Below are 19,641 nucleotides of genomic sequence, written 5' to 3'. Positions count from 1 at the left end.
GTTGTGAGATGTCTGAGAAAAATAAATGCTTTTCTTCGTGACTTCACAGGTGACTTAGGAAATGGAAGCAGCTTGATCACAGGTCTCATTACTCCCGAGGCCGCACAGAAGTGGGGCAGTCACTTTTACCTTCATTCGTCGGGCTAGCACGCCCACCTCTCTGGAGCCTAATGATAACTGGGGTAGAGAAGAAAATGAGCAGAAGAAAGCATCACTGCCTATCCTGTAGAGACCAGAGGCCCTGTTCAATTGTGCAAACTACAAGTGGGATTCAAGGCGAAATACCTCTTCTTGTGGACAGCATGTTGGGGATGATGTCATCAGACTGAGAGAAATGAGAAAGGGGCTGGCCCTGTCCTTCTCTCCAGCCTCATCTCTTGCCACTCTTCCCTGTGATCACTCAGCTTGCCTTCTTGCTATTCCTCAACACCTACTCTGGTCCCATTTGAGGGACCCTGCACCATTTTCTGCCTGAAATATTCTTTCCTCAGCTGTTCTCACACACTCCCTTACCTCATTCGGTTCTTTTCTTAAATGTCACGTCATGAAAGAGGCTTTCCTTGATGATCTTACCTAATAGTCTCTCCCCCACCACTCTTTACCCCCTTTCACGGTTTCACTTTTCTTCAGGCTATCACAATTTTACATAATTTGTTTACTGTCTAGGTCCTATCACTAGAATGCAAAACTTGTAGTGCAGGGATGGCATCTGTCTTAGTCATCACATTACCTGTTCTTTGAACAGGGCCACACAAACAACAAATATTTGTGGAAGAAATATGGGCTGGGCAAGACAGAAAGAAGAGTGAACAACGGAAAGGTCAGGGAGTATCCACAAAGACCACTCCTCCTTTCAAAGCCCTATCTAGAAGTGCCTCCCCTTGAAGTCTTCAGAACGTACCACCTATTAGCTAGAATGTGGGCCTTTATTCCTCCTACCCAGCAATATCCTTCTGAGAGTTGCGTGATCTTTCTGTAAAAAAATTTGCTTACCTATACTTCATTTCAAAGGATTTGGTAAGGGGAAGGCTGATAAGGCAGAATGGGCAAGGAAAGAACAAGTGTAATTTATCCCAATGTGAGAGTTTCATGTGACAAGAGGATGGAAGAAGACTGGCTCCTCTAGGTGGACAACTCAGAATCACCTTGGTTGACTGAAAGAAATCCAAAACTCACAAGTACAAAGACAACTCCAAGTACTAAATACAAGAAACAATTCTTTGACTCTCCAAAGAAAATCAGCAAATATTTCTCTTTGGGATGAGAAAAAAGAAGGGCCCTCATACACTCAGGTCACATATATAAGTTCAATTTTGTAAAAAGAAAGACATACACAGAGAAAACAATGAATGCAATTTCCTGAAATGCTATTTACATTAATGTATTTTTAAACATTTTAACAATAGAAGAGCCAGATGTTAACATATTTAGTTATCTTAAAGCCACAAATGTTCTATAAATCCACCAACATTTTCAATGCATTCATTTATGTTATTAATAAAAGATATATATTCTACACTGGGACATTATAGGCAGAACTATAATAAATGTTAATAGTTAACTATGAATGGTGAAATCAAGATGACCTTAGTGATCTGAATACTTAAATATTTTCCACGTAGTCACAAAAACGGAAATGTATTTACAAATTAAGTAATTTAACAATCAACAGCTTTACTAAAGAAATATAATACAGCCACCCTATACAAGGCCTTCTGCTTCTCTGAAAGGCAGTGGAATGACCTCTAATGTTGTCTTATTTATAACCTTTCCATGAAAGCCAAAAATAACTGTAACCCTGAACATTTTATTTCCTTCTTTACAATTTTCAACACGTTTAATATTAATAAACACTAATTAATTAAAGCAAGACGTCAAGGATACTTTCCACAAAAACTATGATTATATTGGAATTGGAATTTTTCAAAGATCCTTTGATATAAGGAATACCTTGAACTAAGACCTTTTGTGGTACATGTTTAGAATCACTTATTATCAATATGTGTTTCCTGGTATTAACAACCTCAGAAGCAATGTAAAATTATGGGAGAAGAAATAATAGTATCTATTCAAAAGAAATAATGTGCACTACTCAAGAGGGAATAGTGACACCTGTTTGCCTACCCAACATCCATTCTCTCTTACACCTTTCCAACAGAATACTAAATTCATTCATGTTTCCACCCTCAGCTCCAAGGGTGGATCCTGATTATCGTAAGCTATTATCTATCTGGGGGTAGAACTGACCAGACTGAAGGCGAAGACATACTCCAGGCTGGCAGGAAGAGATCACACTCTGCTTATAGACTAAACTGGTTACCACTGATTTCAATGAGGAACCAGGCTCTAAATATCAACTTTGTGAAGAGCAAGGCAGAGGAAGAAAAAGAAACTGGATCTGTGATGAAGTCACTAATTTGCTGAATCAAATAATTTGGAATCTACTATTCTGTACTTCCTGTTATATATCCTAATATGGTTCTTTTCAAGCAAATTTAAGTCAGGCTACATAAAACGCTACTTATGCAGTCAAAAGCATCCTAATTAATATGGAAAGAAATGAAATCATTTGGAATTCTCTTCTTAACAAAACAGCTCAAATAGTATATGTTACCATGTGTTAACACCTTAATCCTTAGAACTGTTGATAATTATATTTTGACCATAAAAAGAAGTTTAGCTATCCCATCTGCCACACTGTCTTAAGAGTCACTAAGAAAAGATATCAGTAAACATGGATGCATCTTCCTTAAAAATTTAAAAATGAAAAAAACCTTACATGTATTTATAATTTTTGCTTTTTACGTCAACAAATTCAAAAAAGCACAATCTTTGGTCCCTTCTAGGGCTTGCATTTAGTTGACAATAATAATCAGATTTAGTTTATAAGAAAACTGAGGCAACTCAAGTATATAACAGTTTGTAATTCACGTATGAACAGTGCATTTTATGTATGCACAATCTTTGGTATCTGTGGAAACAACTACTATAATTCATATAAAAGAAAAATATGTTCACTTTATTTAAAGTCATATGTCATAGTTTATTAATAACAAAGGAATCAAAACCCAAGGGTTTTGTTTGATGGCTATATAAAAATAAATCTGGCTTATTAATTATATGTCTCATTAGTTCTTTATGGTAATACACAAATATTGCCAGGCAAGTATTAAAAGATCAGACTTTACTGTTGCCAAATTGCTAAGGCTAACCATCAATTAAAGAAACTATTAAACCAAGGAAAACATTTGAACTTCTGCAATCATAGCTCAAGGAAATAGAGGACAAAAACAAGAGGTGATGACATTCTGAGTCCACCCCTGAATTCTTAATATCTGACTCTAGCAGAATGAACCAAAAACTTTAGTTTAGCAAAATAGATGTGACTTCATTTATATCAAACCTCACAGCATCTGGGAGGCACAATCGAATCTAAAAAATCTAAAAACATATTACAGCAGGAAATGGAAATCTGCAGTATTAAAGGGTAAAGATGAACATATAGATTGTTGTATCAGGAGGAAGGATAGGGGCACCTGGCTGGCTCAGCTGGAAGACCATGTGACTCTTGATCTCGGGTTTTTGTGTTCGAGCCCCATGTTGGGTGTAGATATTATTAAAATATAAATAATAAATAAATTTTTTTTTAAAAAAAGACGAAGGATAAATGAGGAATGGAAATCCAATGCAATAAGGGAAACTGGTTGGCAAATGGTTCAACAGTTTTCAAACTGCTCAGTGCTAAACCGTTATTGTTGGAATCAAATCTCAGCATCTTATCAGGACCACACCCTTGAGGGCTGCTTAATAAATTACACTCAAAACTGTCAGCCTTGTTGAATATGTACTTCTTAGAAACGTCTTCAACTTACAATAGAAACAGCTGAAATAACAGCTATTCCACCATTGCTTTTATCCTGAAGGTATGAATTCTTAAAACTTCCAGTTAATGCAGGACAAAATTTTAAAAGGTGGAAGGAGCCTTAGGAAGTCACTTCCAATCCAAACTCCATATTAGAGTAGGAGAATCTAATGAGTACATTAAGCAAAGACTTTTGAGAGCTTTCTATATCCAAAATTTAATGCTGATTGCTAGAGGTGACACAAATATATCTAAAACCTGATACCTTCTCTCAAGGAATCTATAGGATGCCCCAAGGAATTATAGGCTGTGAAACTGAATACTGTACCATAATAAAGATAAAAATAAAATCCTAAGAACCAAGAGGAGTCATCCAGCAAGATAAAAAGCTTCAGGAAATGCTTAAGTGATGTTTGAGTTAAATGTGGAACAAGAGGTCAAATGTGGACATTTGGCAATGGAGGGGAAGGACATTCCAGGCAGTGAGAATAGAATAACTCTGAAGCCCTATACAAAAAGACTTCATTTCCAAATACTCTTTCCTTCCATAGTCTGCTTTGGCCATGCTGTTTCTTGGTGTTCTTCAAACAGGACAGGATCTTCAAATAAGCATTCCATCCTCAGGGCCTTTGCATCTGCTGCTCCCTCTGCCTGGAATGATCGACCCCCAGATACCTGAAAGGCTGGCTTTCTTACCTACTTCAAGTCTTTGCTCAAATGTCACCTTCTCAGTGAGGACTTACTTGACTGTCCCATTTGAAATAGTCATCCTCACACTCCCTTGTCACCTTACCCCACTTTATTTTTTCCACAGCACTTACTATATATATATGTATATATATACACACACACATATTCGTTCTACTTATTAGCTTTGTCCACCCCCTGCCGAAAGAGCAGAAGTTACGTTTGCTCATTTCCAGATTTTAAAACACTGCCTGGACACGGTAGGCATGAAATGAGTATATGCTGACAAATTGGCCAATGGAATAAAGGAATGGAAAAGACTTCCGCCCACAAATTGGTTATGATCTAGCAAGAGCAAATAAGTTCTGTTACATTATTCCTGACTAACAAAAACAAATATAGTTGCCAAACCCAACTTAGGAAAGACTAATGCTCAGAAACAGTTCCTGGCATACCCACTTCTACACGTCCAGTAAGCACTAGGTTCTTCTTTTTACACCTCTTAGCTCCCTGCTCCCAGTAACACTGTCACTAATGCAATGGCCAAAAATGACACCAGAATTGCCACTGACGCCAGAACCACCTCTTCCCACAGTAATCTTCACTGCTACCTCTAAGTAAAGTGTATTCCTGGATTTCCAAATTAAATACATCTTTCTGTAAATGCTTAAATTCTACACTACATGAGTGGTTACACTGATATTATGAATTAGCCAGGAAACTTACTATTTTGAATACTAATATTAAGTGTAGACATGAAAAAACACAGCTTTGATTTCTATTTCAGTATTGCAAAATACCTTTTCTATACTGCAAATGGATGGCCCAGGGAATACAGTTAAGAAAAAGATTCTTTCAATAAAGACCAGTACTATATTTTAAAGTAAATGGGTAACAAGGTACAGTTAAGGGCATTTTTTTTTTCCACTCAGAAGAATCAACCACGATTTTATTCTGGGTTAAAAAACAATATCGAGTTCATAAACAAGAGCCTTAATATTTGAATTATACTACACTAAAACCAAACGGGAACAGGAGAAAACATTCTTTATCACCAGCAGAAGCAAAACTACTTAAGGAAATGAGGAATAAGCTCAAGATTTCTCACTTCAGCTAACACCTCCACAGACTGCATTATCATTTTAAGCGAAGCGACATATTCACATTTAATTTTTAACGGCAGGCATCACTTCCATCTGGGGTTTATCTGCACAGAAGTGCTAGCCTTGGCACAATTTCAATATTTAATTGAAAGTTCATTTCTGACTATAAGCAAAACGCCCCAATACGACCCAATAGTTAATACCTCTACATGAAACCCTACACTGACAGCTCAATGTTTTACCTCGTGAATTTTGCCTTCAGAGAGGCACCTGTCACCCTCCCTCATTCATTAAGAAATGACTTATCTTCACCCCCTTAAAACCTCCCGCATTATTTGCAACACCATTTACACGCCACGGAGAGTTTTACGAATATGGCCATTCTTCATAAGTAGAAGAACAGCTACAAACGAGACCCAATTCCCTTCGGTAGAGAAAGGCCAAGCCAGCAGCTGCCATCGTAACTTTCAGGTAGGGGAGAGTCACAGCTGTCACGGGTCAAACGTCGCCAGTTATTGCAGGACCTCCTTCACGGCCACTAGGGGAAAAGCCCCATAAAAAAATGTTCGGTCCTCCTTATCTTTTTCTCTAATAACACCTTAAAGTCACACTGGGCGGCCGATGGCTGGGAGGCAGCACCCAGGAGAGACTGTCCAGAGCGAGCGCCGAGCCGAACGCAGGAAGCCCAAGTCCCTGCGCGACGAGAGGATTACCGGGAAAAACAGTAGCCCGTCTGTCCCCAGGAGGAGAGAAAGAAGTCTGCCGGGAGAGGCTGCGAGTCGGGGAGGTGGGGCCGCGAGCCCCAGCCGCTCGGCGCGCCCCGAGCCGCGGGCGGCGGGAAGGCCGGAGCGCCGGGTGGGCTCGCGGGCGCGGGTGGGCTCGCGGGCGCGGGTGGGCTGCCGTCCCCCGACCGCCGAGGTCCCCCCGCCCCGGGAAGTGCCCAGGGCCTCGCCCGCGCCGCCGGGAAGCCGCCCAGCCCACAGACGGGCGGAGGAACCGCTTGGGCAGAGCCACGTCGGAGGACTGGAGCGCGGCGGGAGGTGGGCACCCCGTTCACCCCCGGCGAGAGGATGACAGCCCGGGAGCGCGAGGCGGCCGGGGGCGCGCGAAGGGCCGCGGCGCGCCTGAGGGGGTCGCCCTGAGGACGCTGCCAGCCGCCAACGACTCCCCCTCACGCGGATCGGCGGCGGCGGGATACTCACGTAGGGCTGGTAGAACTTGGAGAGCCGCGGCTTCCCGTGGTTATTGAAGATGAGGATCGCCTTGATCATGGCTGAGCCGGGCCGACCGGGTGGGCGCTGGGGGCCAGGGCGGGGGCGGGCGCGCGAGCCTCGCCTCAGGATCTCGCCGGCGATCCTTCCCCACCCGCCCCCTCCCGCACACGCGTGCGCGCGCTCCCGAGCCGCGGGGCGGGGCCGGGGCGGGGCCGGAGCGGGACCGGCGAGAAGGGAAGCGGAAACATCTCCAGCTCCGCGGCCGCTTGTCAGAGAGGCGCCTGCGCACTTGGCGGCGCGCGGGTGAAAGGTTTGCAGACTTCTTCCGGAGGATTGTTGTGCAAAAGCTTAGTTGCGGTAGCAACAGTCGGGGCTCTGCGACACGTTCCACATAGAGGACCAACCGACAACTCCACCTTTCACCGTTAGGTTGGGTTCCCCCCCACCACCACCACCCCTCCGGCGCCACCTTAGCGACGCCCCCGGCGTAAAGCCCGCCCACTGAGCGCGCTGAGCCACTACTTCCGCCCTCGCCTGCCATTGAGCAAGATGGCCGAGGAGCCGGATTCCGCGCTGCAGCTCCCTCCCTCAACTGCAGCTGATGGCGAAGGACCTACGGAGGTCTCCCCAGAAACAGCCACTCCTGAGCCCCCTTCTTCCGCCGCGGTCTCCCCGGGGACAGAAGAACCTGCCGGAGACACCAAGAAAAAAAGTAATGTTGAGAGCAGTTCCTTTCTAGGCAGGGGCGGGAGGTTGATTGAGATTGCGTCCGACTAGGTCCCTGGCGGGCAATAAAGGAGCAAAATTTAGAGGAGCAAAATTTAAAGGTCCTGGTCGTGGCTTTTGACCAGCGAGGACAGAGGAAGTGTGGTTTTCGGCTTTCGGGACCTTTGAGTTGAGTGCTTCTCAGGAGAGCCACTTCTGGACGCACCTTCGCGGTGAGGTGCGGGTCCGTGGCTGCCACGGTACATCCACTCTTTTGAGTTGGCCGGACTGCGGCTTGTTGAAGGTGGGAGCTGAGTGGGATCTCGGGTGACCCCAGGGACTTACTATGAGACGTAATTATTTGATTAATGACTTAAGGTGTTAGGGATGGTCGGTAGCAAGTCTGGATTAGAATCCACGCTTCCGGCTAGTTCGCTGTTTCTTATATCAAAGTCCGTGTGAATTCACTCCGTGTACCAAAAAAACAAATTTTACCAAGTATGAAGAATGTTAAGAGAAAATCTAAGCATAGGCATCGCCTTCCCCTCCCCGCCCCAAGACCATTTTGGAACCTTTATAAGCGAGTCATTTCATTGCTTGAATTAGTTATCAACGCTTCATTGCTTGAGAATTGGTTGCCCATTGTAAAACAGGGAAAATCCTAAGGAAGTCACTTGTCCTTGAGCATTCTATGTAGAGTTGCCTCTGAGAAAATCCTCAAATCAGCGATTTATGATTTGGATTGGTTGACCCTAGGCCTCAGTTTTTCTCAGTCCACAGTTTTAAAGTATAGCTATGGCATGTTTTCTACTCTGTGATCGCACAGCCTTTCAGTAGAATTTCAGTTTCTGCTGCTTTTGGAGAATTGTTTCCTGGCACCCTCTCCCTTTTAAGTCAGACCACCTCTACATTTGGGGGGAAACTTATTCTGTCATTTCCACGTGATGCCCTAGTAGAGTAACAGAAACCTGTGATTATTTCTGTAAAGAAGCACTAGAGTCTTTGTGAAGAATTCCATGATTTTTACAGATTCTTGTTCTTTTTTTCCTTCATTTTACTATAAGCAGAAACAGACTTTTCAAAGGTTTTTTGTTGTTGTGGAGTGGTTTTGTTTGTTTGTTTGGCGGGGGGTTGGCTTTGACAGCCTTAGACAAAAGCTTACTACTTGACCCTGAAGATAGCTGAGTAAAACAGAAGCAAAAAATGAATGGCCCATAACCCAGATATGGCCTCAGGTTGTATGGCATGTTTTCTTTGGTCTGCATAGTTTTCTCTTTCTTTAAACCACCGTTGAAAAGTAGTATTTTCATTTTCTGGCACTTGGGAGCATTTGAGTTTGCCTCTGTGATGAAAAACTTAGTTTCTAGCTATTGAATTTCTACCCTTAGTTTCTAGCTATTGAATTTCTACCCTGAAGTTGTCATCCTTTTTTGAAGACCTCTTCTGATGGAAGAAGCTTCACTATTTCATATGCTCCACCTTTAGTTTAAGCTACAGAAGAATAAAGATTCCTGAAGCTGACCAAGGTTGTTAGTCCTTAGGAACTAATTAAGATTACTTGGGAGAGCTACTTCCAGAAGATCTTCATGTAATTGATGAGGATACCTGTATTCTTGTAAGTGTTGATTCTAATGTATAGCTATGGTTGAGAACTCAAAGCAAATCGCCTTTAGAATTAAAAAAAAAAAAAAAAAAAGAGCTATAACTACAGTAACTTTCCTTCTCTAGCTTCATGCCTTTCCGCTCTTCTTCCTTCAGTTGTATATATAACTCACAAGATTTTCTGCCTCACTTTACTGAAATACCCAGTTACAACTGAGTTATTGATAGGTCCCAAGGGACTAAGGGAGGTATGGAAGCTAAGTCAACCAAAATCTTCTGTTATCTCCCAATTCATTCATATTTAAATAACTGAAGCTATAATTATTAAATGGAGAAAGGAAGATAAACTTTAGCAGGAAGATAAATTGTCTGTGTTCTCTGTTCTAGGTGCCTTCGTTTCAGGGGCAAACTTGAATAAATTGATTACAGTGAAGTGGTAGGAATCTCAGTTTTTAATCCCAAAAAATGAAACAAGGAGGATGTAGTAGTGTAGAGCTAACTTTAGGGGGCAGCAGTACACTATTTTGGTTTCAGTGTTACTTTTGATTGTAGTAGTCTGGATTTTTTTTTTTTTTTTAAGATTTTATTTATTTATTTATTTGTCAGAGAGTGAGAGAGAGAGAGCGCGAGCGTGCACAAGCAGGGGAGCAGCAGGCAGAGGGAGAAGCAGGCTCCCTGCCGAGCAAGGAGCCCAATGCAAGACTTGATCCCAGATCCATGGGATCATGACCTGAGCCAAAGGCAGAAGCTTAACTGAGCCACCCAGGGATCCCTGTCTAGATTATTGAAACGTGATTTCTCTATCTGAAATCTTTTGGCTCCTACTTGTATTTTCTTTTTAATACTTTTTGTTACTTTATTAAGTTTATTGTAGGAAACTTCATGGTTACAAAAAGCACAAATAAAATCAAGCGATCGTCTATAATGTCACTACTGAGAAGGAGTATTTTGGTGCATATTCCACATTTCTGTGAATATGTGTCTGTAGTGGTTTTAATGAAATTGATATCCTATTGTACATGTTGTTTTGTGTTTAGTACATTTTGATAATTTAGTCATACTGTTAAATATGCTTTTATAGTGTTTCTCTAGTGGCAGCTTAATAATCTTAAGGTTCAATAAGTATGAGTTATGAGCTGATACTATTCTAAGTACATGTATTAACTAATTTAATCCTCACAGCAACCTTGTGAGGTAGATGGTATTATCGTCATTTTACAAATGGAGAAACTGTGGCTCAGGGAGATTAAAAGCTTATCCTGATATGTATACCTAGCAAGTGCAGAATCAGGATTTTTGAACCCAGGGAGTTTAGAATGTTTGTGCTTTATAAATTGTCAGAGAGTGTAATATCCTTTATTTAACCAATCTTCTAAATATACTTGCTGGATATTTAGGTTTTCCAAGGTTTTTGTTTTTTTGTTTTTCTGTAAAAATAAAATCTTCAACAAAGGTGAAATCCTTCTAAGTGACTCTTTTCACATCTCATCTTTTCTTAGACTAGATTCCTAGAAGGGTTATTGAGTCGAAGTATATCTTGAAATATTTGGATTTTTTTTTTTTTTAAGATTTTATTTATTCGACAGAGATAGAGACAGCCAGCGAGAGAGGGAACACAAGCAGGGGGAGTGGGAGAGGAAGAAGCAGGCTCATAGCGGAGGAGCCTGATGTGGGGCTCGATCCTAAAACGCCGGGATCACGCCCTGAGCCGAAGGCAGACGCTTAACTGCCGTGCCACCCAGGCGCCCCAGTATTTGGATATCTATTACCATAATGTTCTCCAGAAAGGGTATACAATTTTGCTTTCCCAACGGTGATATTGTCTACACTTTTATTGTTGTAATTTTACTAGTTTGGTCATTGAAAAAAGACATGACATTATCTAATGTATTTTTTCTTATTTTCTTTTCTACTGTCTTTTCTTCTATCTTCATTTCTTCTCTTTGGAATTGTCTGTTACATCCAAATGCATTTTAAAGGTCAGTTTCATGGGGAGACCTTTGTGGGACTATAGAATCAAGGGGAAAAATCCACAAAAGCATGATGAGAAAGAATATTACCTAACATTTCTACATCTTGGACATGCCTCCAGTATCATAAATACATAAACTGCGTTTCGATTAAAGGTTTAAGTTTTCTGAAGTCTTTTATATCACATTTTCTTTGGATGGTTCAGTGTAATTGCCCGTATTTTTTTCTTTGACAGTTGATGTCCTGTTGAAGGCTGTGGGAGACACCCCTATAATGAAAACAAAGAAGTGGGCTGTAGAGCGAACCCGAACCATTCAAGGACTCATTGACTTCATCAAAAAATTCCTTAAGCTTGTGGCGTCTGAACAGTTGGTATGAGAGCAACGGTGATCATTTCCCTACATAAATTCACAGTAGTTCCTAGGCAACTATGAATAGTTGTTGTACTTAGAAATGAATATGGAGCCACATATGTTCCTTTAGTGTAATGTCTTTATTTCTTTTGTTGATGGAATTTCTGAACTTTATTGAATTCTGGGGAACTCCGAAATGAAATGATTTTTAGATTTGCTTTTATAGTGCGAACTACTTTTTTACCTACTGTATTGGGGTTTTGGGTTTTTTTTTCTTTACCTACTGTGTTGTTGTTTTTGTTGTTGTTTTCTCAAGTCACTAAATGCCCATGCAGAAAGATCTCTCATAGAACATTAATACAGAGAAGTTCTGGGTTTTTTAAAATTTGTTTTGTTATCAGTGGTCCTTCCCAATCTGCTTGAGGTAAGCAATATATTTTTTGCAATGTCATGAAAGAACTAAGAGAGATACCTATTTCATAGTATAGTACATGGTAAGCACTTTGTGGTGGCAGTTCTAAGGATTAATATTTTAAATGTCATTTGTTTTTAACTTGGTATTTTACTACAGAATTTTATTTTGTTTTTTTAAAGATGTTATTATTTGTCAGAGAGGAAGAGAGAACGAGCACAAGCAGGGGGAGCAGCAGGCAGAGGGAGAAGCAGGCTCCCCACTGAGCAAGGAGCTCGATCGTGGGACCCTGGGATCATGACCTGAGCCAAAGGCAGGCACTTAACCGACTGAGCCACCCAGGTGTCCCTTTACTACAGAATTTTAAATGGCTACATATGTTTGGTATTTTTTGGTCACGTGTTATAAATAATATATCAGACACCTTTACCTGCAGATCACAATCTTGGTCAGTATTAACACAGGTAGTATATGAATAGTTAGGTAAATGAAGAATCACTTCATTTAAAATACAAATTAAGAGTTTGTATGTATTAGTGTTGGGGAAGGATGTAGTTGCTTATGAACTTAGAAGTAAGAATGCATAACATGAGTGAATTAATCTATTAAAGCGATATGTGTTGGAATTTATTTCTTTCTGTCATTGAGGAGGAAGAAACTGATCTGAGAGCTGTAAGTGGCTCTCATGAAGGGGTTATAGGTACAAAAGTAAGTACAAGTTGGTCAATCACTAGAAGGTATTTGAGGCGGGAATAGCATAGAGCCAAAGATTCCTCCAGAGGAAGTTGCCTTTGTGATCAATTAGAGTGAGAAAAGCCTGCTTTGTAAGAGTGCCATATAGAATTTAATTTAAAAAATGCCAGAGATGGGTGGAAGATTATAATGTCATCCACATGCATATGGAAGCTAGAACCTCAGGAGCAGAGGACTTGACTAGTATCCAAGTCTAAATGGAAGTTAGGGGACCGAGGACATAGACTTGAGAGAAATGAGCAGAGGCTGTCTGTACTAAGGGTGCTGCCTGAAGAGATGATGAAATACAAAACCAGAAGAGTACCAAGTAATTGAGGCATTACTGTAAGAAATTTATGAATAGAAAATGAAATGATGCTATGTCCAATGTTAATGTTAGTCTTGACTCTTCGTGTTGCCTATATTCTGCAGTCTGAAAGGACTTGATTGAAAGCCATATGTATTAGGTTGAACCATGTAAAATTGCCATCAGTCAACCATTATAACATAAAAACAGCAATTTCATATGGTTGAACTTTAAACCTTTGTAGTGAATCTGATTAGTTCTTTCCATTTAAGCAATAGGTAACAAACAAAAGTAGAATCATTTTGTCACTTTCCTAGACTGAACTAGAACTCACATCTGACTTTCATCTAGCTGTACTCCACAGTATTTTAAACAGAATGGATGTGAAGGAAAATATAATGTTAGGGATTCTGTGAAGATAGCAGTGGTGTCAGAGGCATGATTGGATCTTCAAATTCCCACAAAAATGTTGCTGACTAGACAGCAAAACCAAAAAACAGTTGATCGGTATTTGTAACAAACCTAGATGAGGGAGTATCCTCATGAACCCTAAAATGCATGGTATCACCAAATGTGCTGAAAGAAGCGATAGAATTGGCACGTGGCAGCACTGAGAGAAGAACCTGATCTAGCCAGCAGGTGTTCACTGGGAGGTAGAGGAGGCCAATTTAAGTATGGTAGCTGAAACTGAGCGGGTTTGCTTCTTTCCAGTAGCAGGTGATTACAGTGCCTCTGCCCCAAGGAGGACTGAAGCGGCTGGAGCAGTCTAGCCCCAGAGGGCTCTCCAAACAGTCAGTAGGGTCCCTCGCAGGACAAGACACCACACTGAAGAGGAACTTCTGGAAGTGAAACAAAATTGAACAGGGTTAGGAACATGAGAGAAGAAGGAAAGAGAAAGACCAGATCAACGTGGAGGGGAGCAGAGTGGAAAGCTAAAGTTGAAGAAAGCTCAGTACATACAAAAATAAGCAACGGAGGGACGCCAGGGTGGTGCAGTTGGTTAAACGTCTGACTCTTGGTTTCTGCTTGGTCCCAATCTCAGGGTTGTGAGATCGAGCCCCACGTCAGGCTGTGCCCTTTGCGCAGAGTCTGCTTGAGATTCTTTCTCCCTCTCCCTCAGACCCTCCCACTTGTGTTTTCTCTCTCTCAAATCAGTAAGTAAATCTTAAAAAAAAAAAAAGAAGCAATGGAGAAATATCAAGGTCAAATCCCATACAATGTTATAAGAAAGAAAAATAACATTCCTAAAGACAAAGCATGCCAGAAAGATGTGCCTGTGATACAGGTCAATAACTGTAACTTTAATATTTCAAAACGAGTCTAAAAGACATTAAGAAAATGATAGAAGATGTGAAAGAACAACGGAAACCAGCATTAGGAAAACTCAACTGAGTGACAGATCTCAGGCAAAGAATTACAAATAAAAGTTATTTCAGAAGTGGAGATTCAAGTAGGAGAAACATAAGAGCAAATAACCAATAATGCCTTAGGAAAAATAGAAGGCAAAAAAAACCAATTTTTTTTTTTTTCGGAGAGGGGGAGAGAATCTTAAGCAGTCTCCATGCCCAGTGCGGAGCCTGATGCAGGGCTTGATCTCACGACACTGAGATGAAATCAAGAGTCAGACGCTTAATTGACTGAGCCACCCAGGAGCCAAATAAAAGCCAATTTTTTTTAATCAAAAAGAAAGGTAAAAAAGATTTCAGAAAAGGAGGTAAATAATTGAGTATGAACAAAGGACAGTGAGCATACGGATAACGGGAACCCCTGAAAAGTCAAAGGAACAAAACGAATATTTAAAAGTAAAAATCAAGGGAAATTTCTTAGGAAGATTTGAAACTACATATTGAAAAATTACCTGAGAATATCAACAAAGAATAGCAAGCACCAAGAAATATTCTGGTAAGATTAACCAGGCTTGAAAGAAAACAAAAAACCTCCTTTGGACATATAGGGGAAAAAAGAGGACATGACATTGAAAGAAAATTAGAATATCGTCAAATGTCGATAGCAGAGTTGAAAGAAATTGTAAGATACGAATTTTATATGCAACAAAGCTGGTTTTTAAAGTATTTATTTTAGAGAGAGAGGGGGGCCACACTTTGTGCAGTTTTCAGCACATAAGGGACACTCAGTGACTATTTGCTAAAATAAACTGCCATAGAGAGCCTTTCTCCTAATTTAAAATGTACCAAGAGTAAAATCTCTGTCCACTCAAAGTGCCAGGAGCTAAACACAATTATTATGTATGTATCATAGGAAATTCACATTAAAATGCACACATTTCTGTTAAGTTTCTGAGTTTTTATGTTAGAACATTACTCAGTCTTAACCATGAATTGATAAATAAGCATGGACTATTTTGAAATAATTTAATCCTTATAACTAGTGTCTGTTGAGTACATACACCGGGCACTGATACATGATGTGTCCTGTCTCATTTTACCTTTCCCGGCAGCCCCATGAAACACAGGTACTGTTATTTTCCACATTTACAAATAAGGGAAGAGGGTGAGAAAGGTTATTTGTATTTGGAGCCAAGATTCAAACCTCGATCTATCTCAGTAGAGTTTCTGTTCTTAATTACCGCACTGTATTGCCTCGGGGAGAAATGGAAGCAATATTTATTCTTATAGCTGGACCCATGTAGTGTCTCTCAAGCACCTATTCCAGTACTGTTTTTTTCTTTTAAGACTATGTTAAGCCCAGGAAATTTTAGTCTTAGAATTTGATTACAAAGGAAAATTGAATTACCTGCAAATACTGTTTTTTGTTTTCTAAAAAAGAAAATTATCAAAAGCCACTTTGACACTGTGGCCTTTTGTTTCAGGATCTTCGGAAATGTTTTTTGGTTTTGTTTCTGGTTTTTTTTAAAGATTTTATTTATTTATTTGAAAAAGCGAGCACAAACAGGCAGAGGGACAGAGGGAGAAGGAGAAGCAGACTCTCCACTGAGTGGGAACCCAATGTGGGGCTTGATCCCAGGACCCTAAGATCATGACCTGAGCTGAACGAAGTCAGTTGCTTGACTGACTTAGCCACCCAGGCACGCCCAGAAATGTTTTAAGTACTAGAAGTGTTTTAGTAAAAATAGACTAAACTGAAGCATTAAACAGTGAATCCTTTAAAGAACAAGGCTATGTTACCTTTTTACTTCATTTATGTTACTTTGGTTTTTTTTAACCTCACATGGTGGAAAGTGACTTAATAGTAGTGGTTCTCCACCTGAAGTTCAGTACCTTTGAGAGTTTTCAGAGGTGATAAAGGTAAAATATATGTATATATATCTCTCCAGGCATGTGTGTCATTTACCCCCCCTCCAGAAAAGTGCACAAATAGCTCAAATAATAGATTTCTTGATTTTGGGCTGTGTGTAGAATTTCATTAGGAGAATTCTGTCTTTAATTACGAGTAAGTGTGAAAATTAATATTTCCAGTAATTACTTTCTTCAATAAACCTTCAAATGCTATTTGTAAAAACAATATTTAAAAGTTTCTTAGTTATAAAAAGTTGGGAACCACTGTTCTAGGACCGGAAATTCTGTTACTTTTAATCCTCCAGAGGGAAGATAATGATTGATTTTATGAGAGATCTCATTAGTTGAGTAAGTTATTAGAATTAGAAGGAGCCTAGGAAACCTTTTTTCAATTCTGAAGACAAATTGAAATAGCTGACCAAACCCAGAAAAGTGAAGATTAATCAGGATACCATTAAAAACGAATCATCTTTTTTTCTTTCTTGCAGTTTATTTATGTGAATCAGTCCTTTGCCCCCTCCCCAGACCAGGAAGTTGGAACCCTCTATGAGGTAATACATCAGTACTTTGTTTTCTGATGGAGTCTGACATCTGTGTCTATTACGTGATCATAAGCTCAAAACATTTTAAGAGATATATGCCATTCTTAGCTGTCATAAAAGAATTGTTATATCTAACACTTAGAACATAGTTGGATCTGAAATTATAGTGATGGAAGAATTAAGAAATGAATAATAGCAACAGAAGATGACTTTGAAGTACAGTAATCCAGATCTGCCCCCGAAGACGTTGAAAAGGAAGGCTACGTAATGACTTTATTCAACATTCTGGCGTTTAGTGGCCGTAGTCATTGAGTGTACACACTAGCACTGCTACTAGAAAACAGTACATACCTTATAGTCAGAGATGTAGGGAAGGGACATACATATTACGCAAGCCCACCTGTGCCTAAAATGCTGGGTTTTATTAAACATTTGTGATTACTGATATGGGTCCGAGAGTAACTTGGATCTGTTGAAAGAAATAGTCTTGTAGATAGATAACTTACACGGGCGGATGAAGATATTTAGGATATACGTAACATTGTTTCCTTAGTTTCATCTAGGAATAATAAAAATTAAACGGAGTTTAATTTATTCCCTTTTTTTCTTTTTGTAGTGCTTTGGCAGTGACGGTAAACTGGTCCTACATTACTGCAAGTCTCAGGCATGGGGATGAAGTGCAGAGAAAAAGCTCTTGCTACCCAAAAGCATCTCCACAAAGGAAGCAGCTCTGGAAAAAGTTGATACTTGTGACAAGAGACTTGTGTATGTGATCTATACAGCTTGTATCCGCTATGAATCATGTTTATGCATAAAGAAATCCATAGAGTAGATGGACTCACAAAAATGTGATTTGTATTAATTCACAAATCATCATAAAAGATTGGCTTTACAGTTTACCCATTATTACTACAACTGCTCCAGATCGGCCGCCAAGGAGTTGAAAAGGGAGACTAAGACTGTTACCAACCAGAATTGTTATCAGTTCTTAGTGACTGAAATTGTTTACTTGTAGAAAGAACACTCAGCTGCTTTTTTTCCCCACTGTGAAAGTCAGTTTTCTAAAGGATTCTTTTCGTGCATGTTCAGGGAGTCTGAGCAATGGGTTATGCCTTTTCTCCTGTATGGTTAGATCTACAGCGTTAGGTAGTAGTCCCACTGACCTGCTGGCTCTGTGTCTTACAGGCCAGTAGGGGGCAGCCTAGCTGGCAGAAGGAGTTAAGCGGTTTGGTTTTATACCTTTGCCAGATGATAATGGAGGAAAAAAGCGATTCCTGCTAATTTCTAGCAAACGTAGCCAAGACAGAAAGCATGTTGACACACTGAAAAGCTACTTTAGAGAATATGCGTGGTTTAGAATTATTTTATTGGGAAAACAGAAGGAATTTTACAAATTGTGACAATTGAGTCATACAACTCTTTTCAGTCCTATCATTTAAGTGATTGTGAGTCCTAATGGTTCTAACTGTGGTGTTACTTGATGTCTGTCTTCTACATTGTCAGAAGCACTCAGTAAACCTGGCAACATCTTTGAGTTTTTTGTAATCTGTTTTCTAACTTGAAAACACTCGAATAATTGGATAGCCTTAGGTTCCATATGTATTTCATGCTATGACTAAAAGTCCCATTTTCCCTGATTCTATTAGACTGTTAATTGCTTGAAGTGAGATTCTGTATTATATCATTCTGTATTATAATGGTAATGCAGCATTTCGAAAAGCATTCCAATAAATTGAATGGAATGTCCAAACAGGATCTAAGATAAATACAAGAATTCTGAGTGTTTATTTTCAAAGGTAATGGGAATGTATGATTTTGTCAGAAGACTTTGAACTACACTTTTATCCCTGTAATCCCACGATGTACTTTATGGTTAATGATCTGCCCTGTATTAGCCTTAGGGTATGCTAAGGAACAATTCAGTTAGTGATGAAATCACTGTTCAGTTCTCATTTTTCTGCCCAAGAATGAATTTTTTTTATGAATTTTTTATTTTTTAGTTTTTTGGGTTTTAATTTAAATTCAGTTAGTTAACATATGGTGTATCCAGAATGAATTCTTAAGTTCCCTTATACTGATGTCCCTGTGTAATAAATTAATTTAGCTAGTAGTTAGTGCTAGAATAATACAGGTCGCATTCTGCAAATTTATCTTTTAAGACTAGGTAAGAAATTTGTATATATGTTGAGAGCTGAGAAGTGTATTTTTGAATCAAATAGTTGGTTATGGAAAGGATCTGTTCTCCAGCTTTGTCCACTTATAGTTTATTGAAGGGTGTGAATATATTTACTTATTTATATGCATATATATTTAACATGTAGCAAAAATGTGTTTAAATTATATTAAATTTGCCACTAAGGTTTCAGGGAATAGAATATTTACTACCTCAGCAATCAGAACTGCTTGAGTTTGAATTTGTAACATCAACTTAATTGTTCTTTTTTTGATCTAAATAACTTAATTAAATCTAAGGTTAGCTAAATATACATGCCTTACCTTTTTTTATTTGTTTGTTTTAAAGATTTTATTTATTAGAGAGAGAGCACAAGAGGGTGAGCAGGCACAGCAGCAGAGGGAGAGGGAGAGGCAGACTCCCCACTGAGCAGGGAGCTCAGTGCAGGCTCATGGGATCATGACCCTGATCATGACCTGAGTCAAGGCAGACTCTTCACCGACTGAGCTACCCAGGTACCCCATACCTTACCTGTTTTCCTCTCTAATAACCTTGAAGAATATATAGGACTTTACATTTTTTTTCAAACCTTATTTACACTGTTATCTCTTAAATCCTTACCCAAAGGATTTAATCATTCCGTGCTGACTTTGCAACATTTGCTTCTAAGCATGGATCTCACAAGTAACTGAGTGACTAGAAAGTAAAATACACTTCACAG

General features: G+C 39.7%; 2 protein-coding genes across 11 annotated transcripts in view; one reads left to right on the top strand and one right to left on the bottom strand.

Moving 5' to 3' along the window:
* Positions 1-7,051, bottom strand: part of AP3S1 (adaptor related protein complex 3 subunit sigma 1) — a 136,223-nt gene extending 129,172 nt beyond the window's left edge. For 9 of the 10 annotated variants that reach the window (XR_008957572.1, XR_006410469.3, XR_008957569.1 and 6 more), the window contains exon 1: positions 6,855-7,051. Coding sequence is in view for 3 of the 10 variants with exons in the window: in XM_044387340.3 (XP_044243275.1) it covers positions 6,855-6,923 (69 nt within the window). In the remaining 7 variants the exon portion in view is untranslated. The remainder of the gene's footprint in view (positions 1-6,854) is intronic. The other variant, XM_057307297.1, reaches the window with a different exon arrangement.
* A 23-nt stretch (positions 7,052-7,074) lies between these two features.
* ATG12 (autophagy related 12) lies at positions 7,075-19,229 on the top strand. The gene is made up of 4 exons (XM_026507793.4): positions 7,075-7,578; positions 11,380-11,516; positions 16,694-16,756; positions 17,364-19,229. Exons 1-4 carry the CDS (start codon positions 7,416-7,418, stop codon positions 17,421-17,423), a joined length of 423 nt encoding a protein of 140 aa, XP_026363578.1. The 5' UTR covers positions 7,075-7,415; the 3' UTR covers positions 17,424-19,229.
* The last annotated feature ends 412 nt before the right edge of the window (positions 19,230-19,641 follow it).

Source organism: Ursus arctos, unplaced genomic scaffold, assembly GCF_023065955.2.
Source record: "Ursus arctos isolate Adak ecotype North America unplaced genomic scaffold, UrsArc2.0 scaffold_5, whole genome shotgun sequence".
NCBI classification, from domain to species: Eukaryota; Metazoa; Chordata; class Mammalia; order Carnivora; family Ursidae; genus Ursus; species Ursus arctos.
The sequence above is the reverse complement of the archived record's forward strand: the minus strand, read 5'-3'. Positions and strand labels throughout refer to the sequence as shown.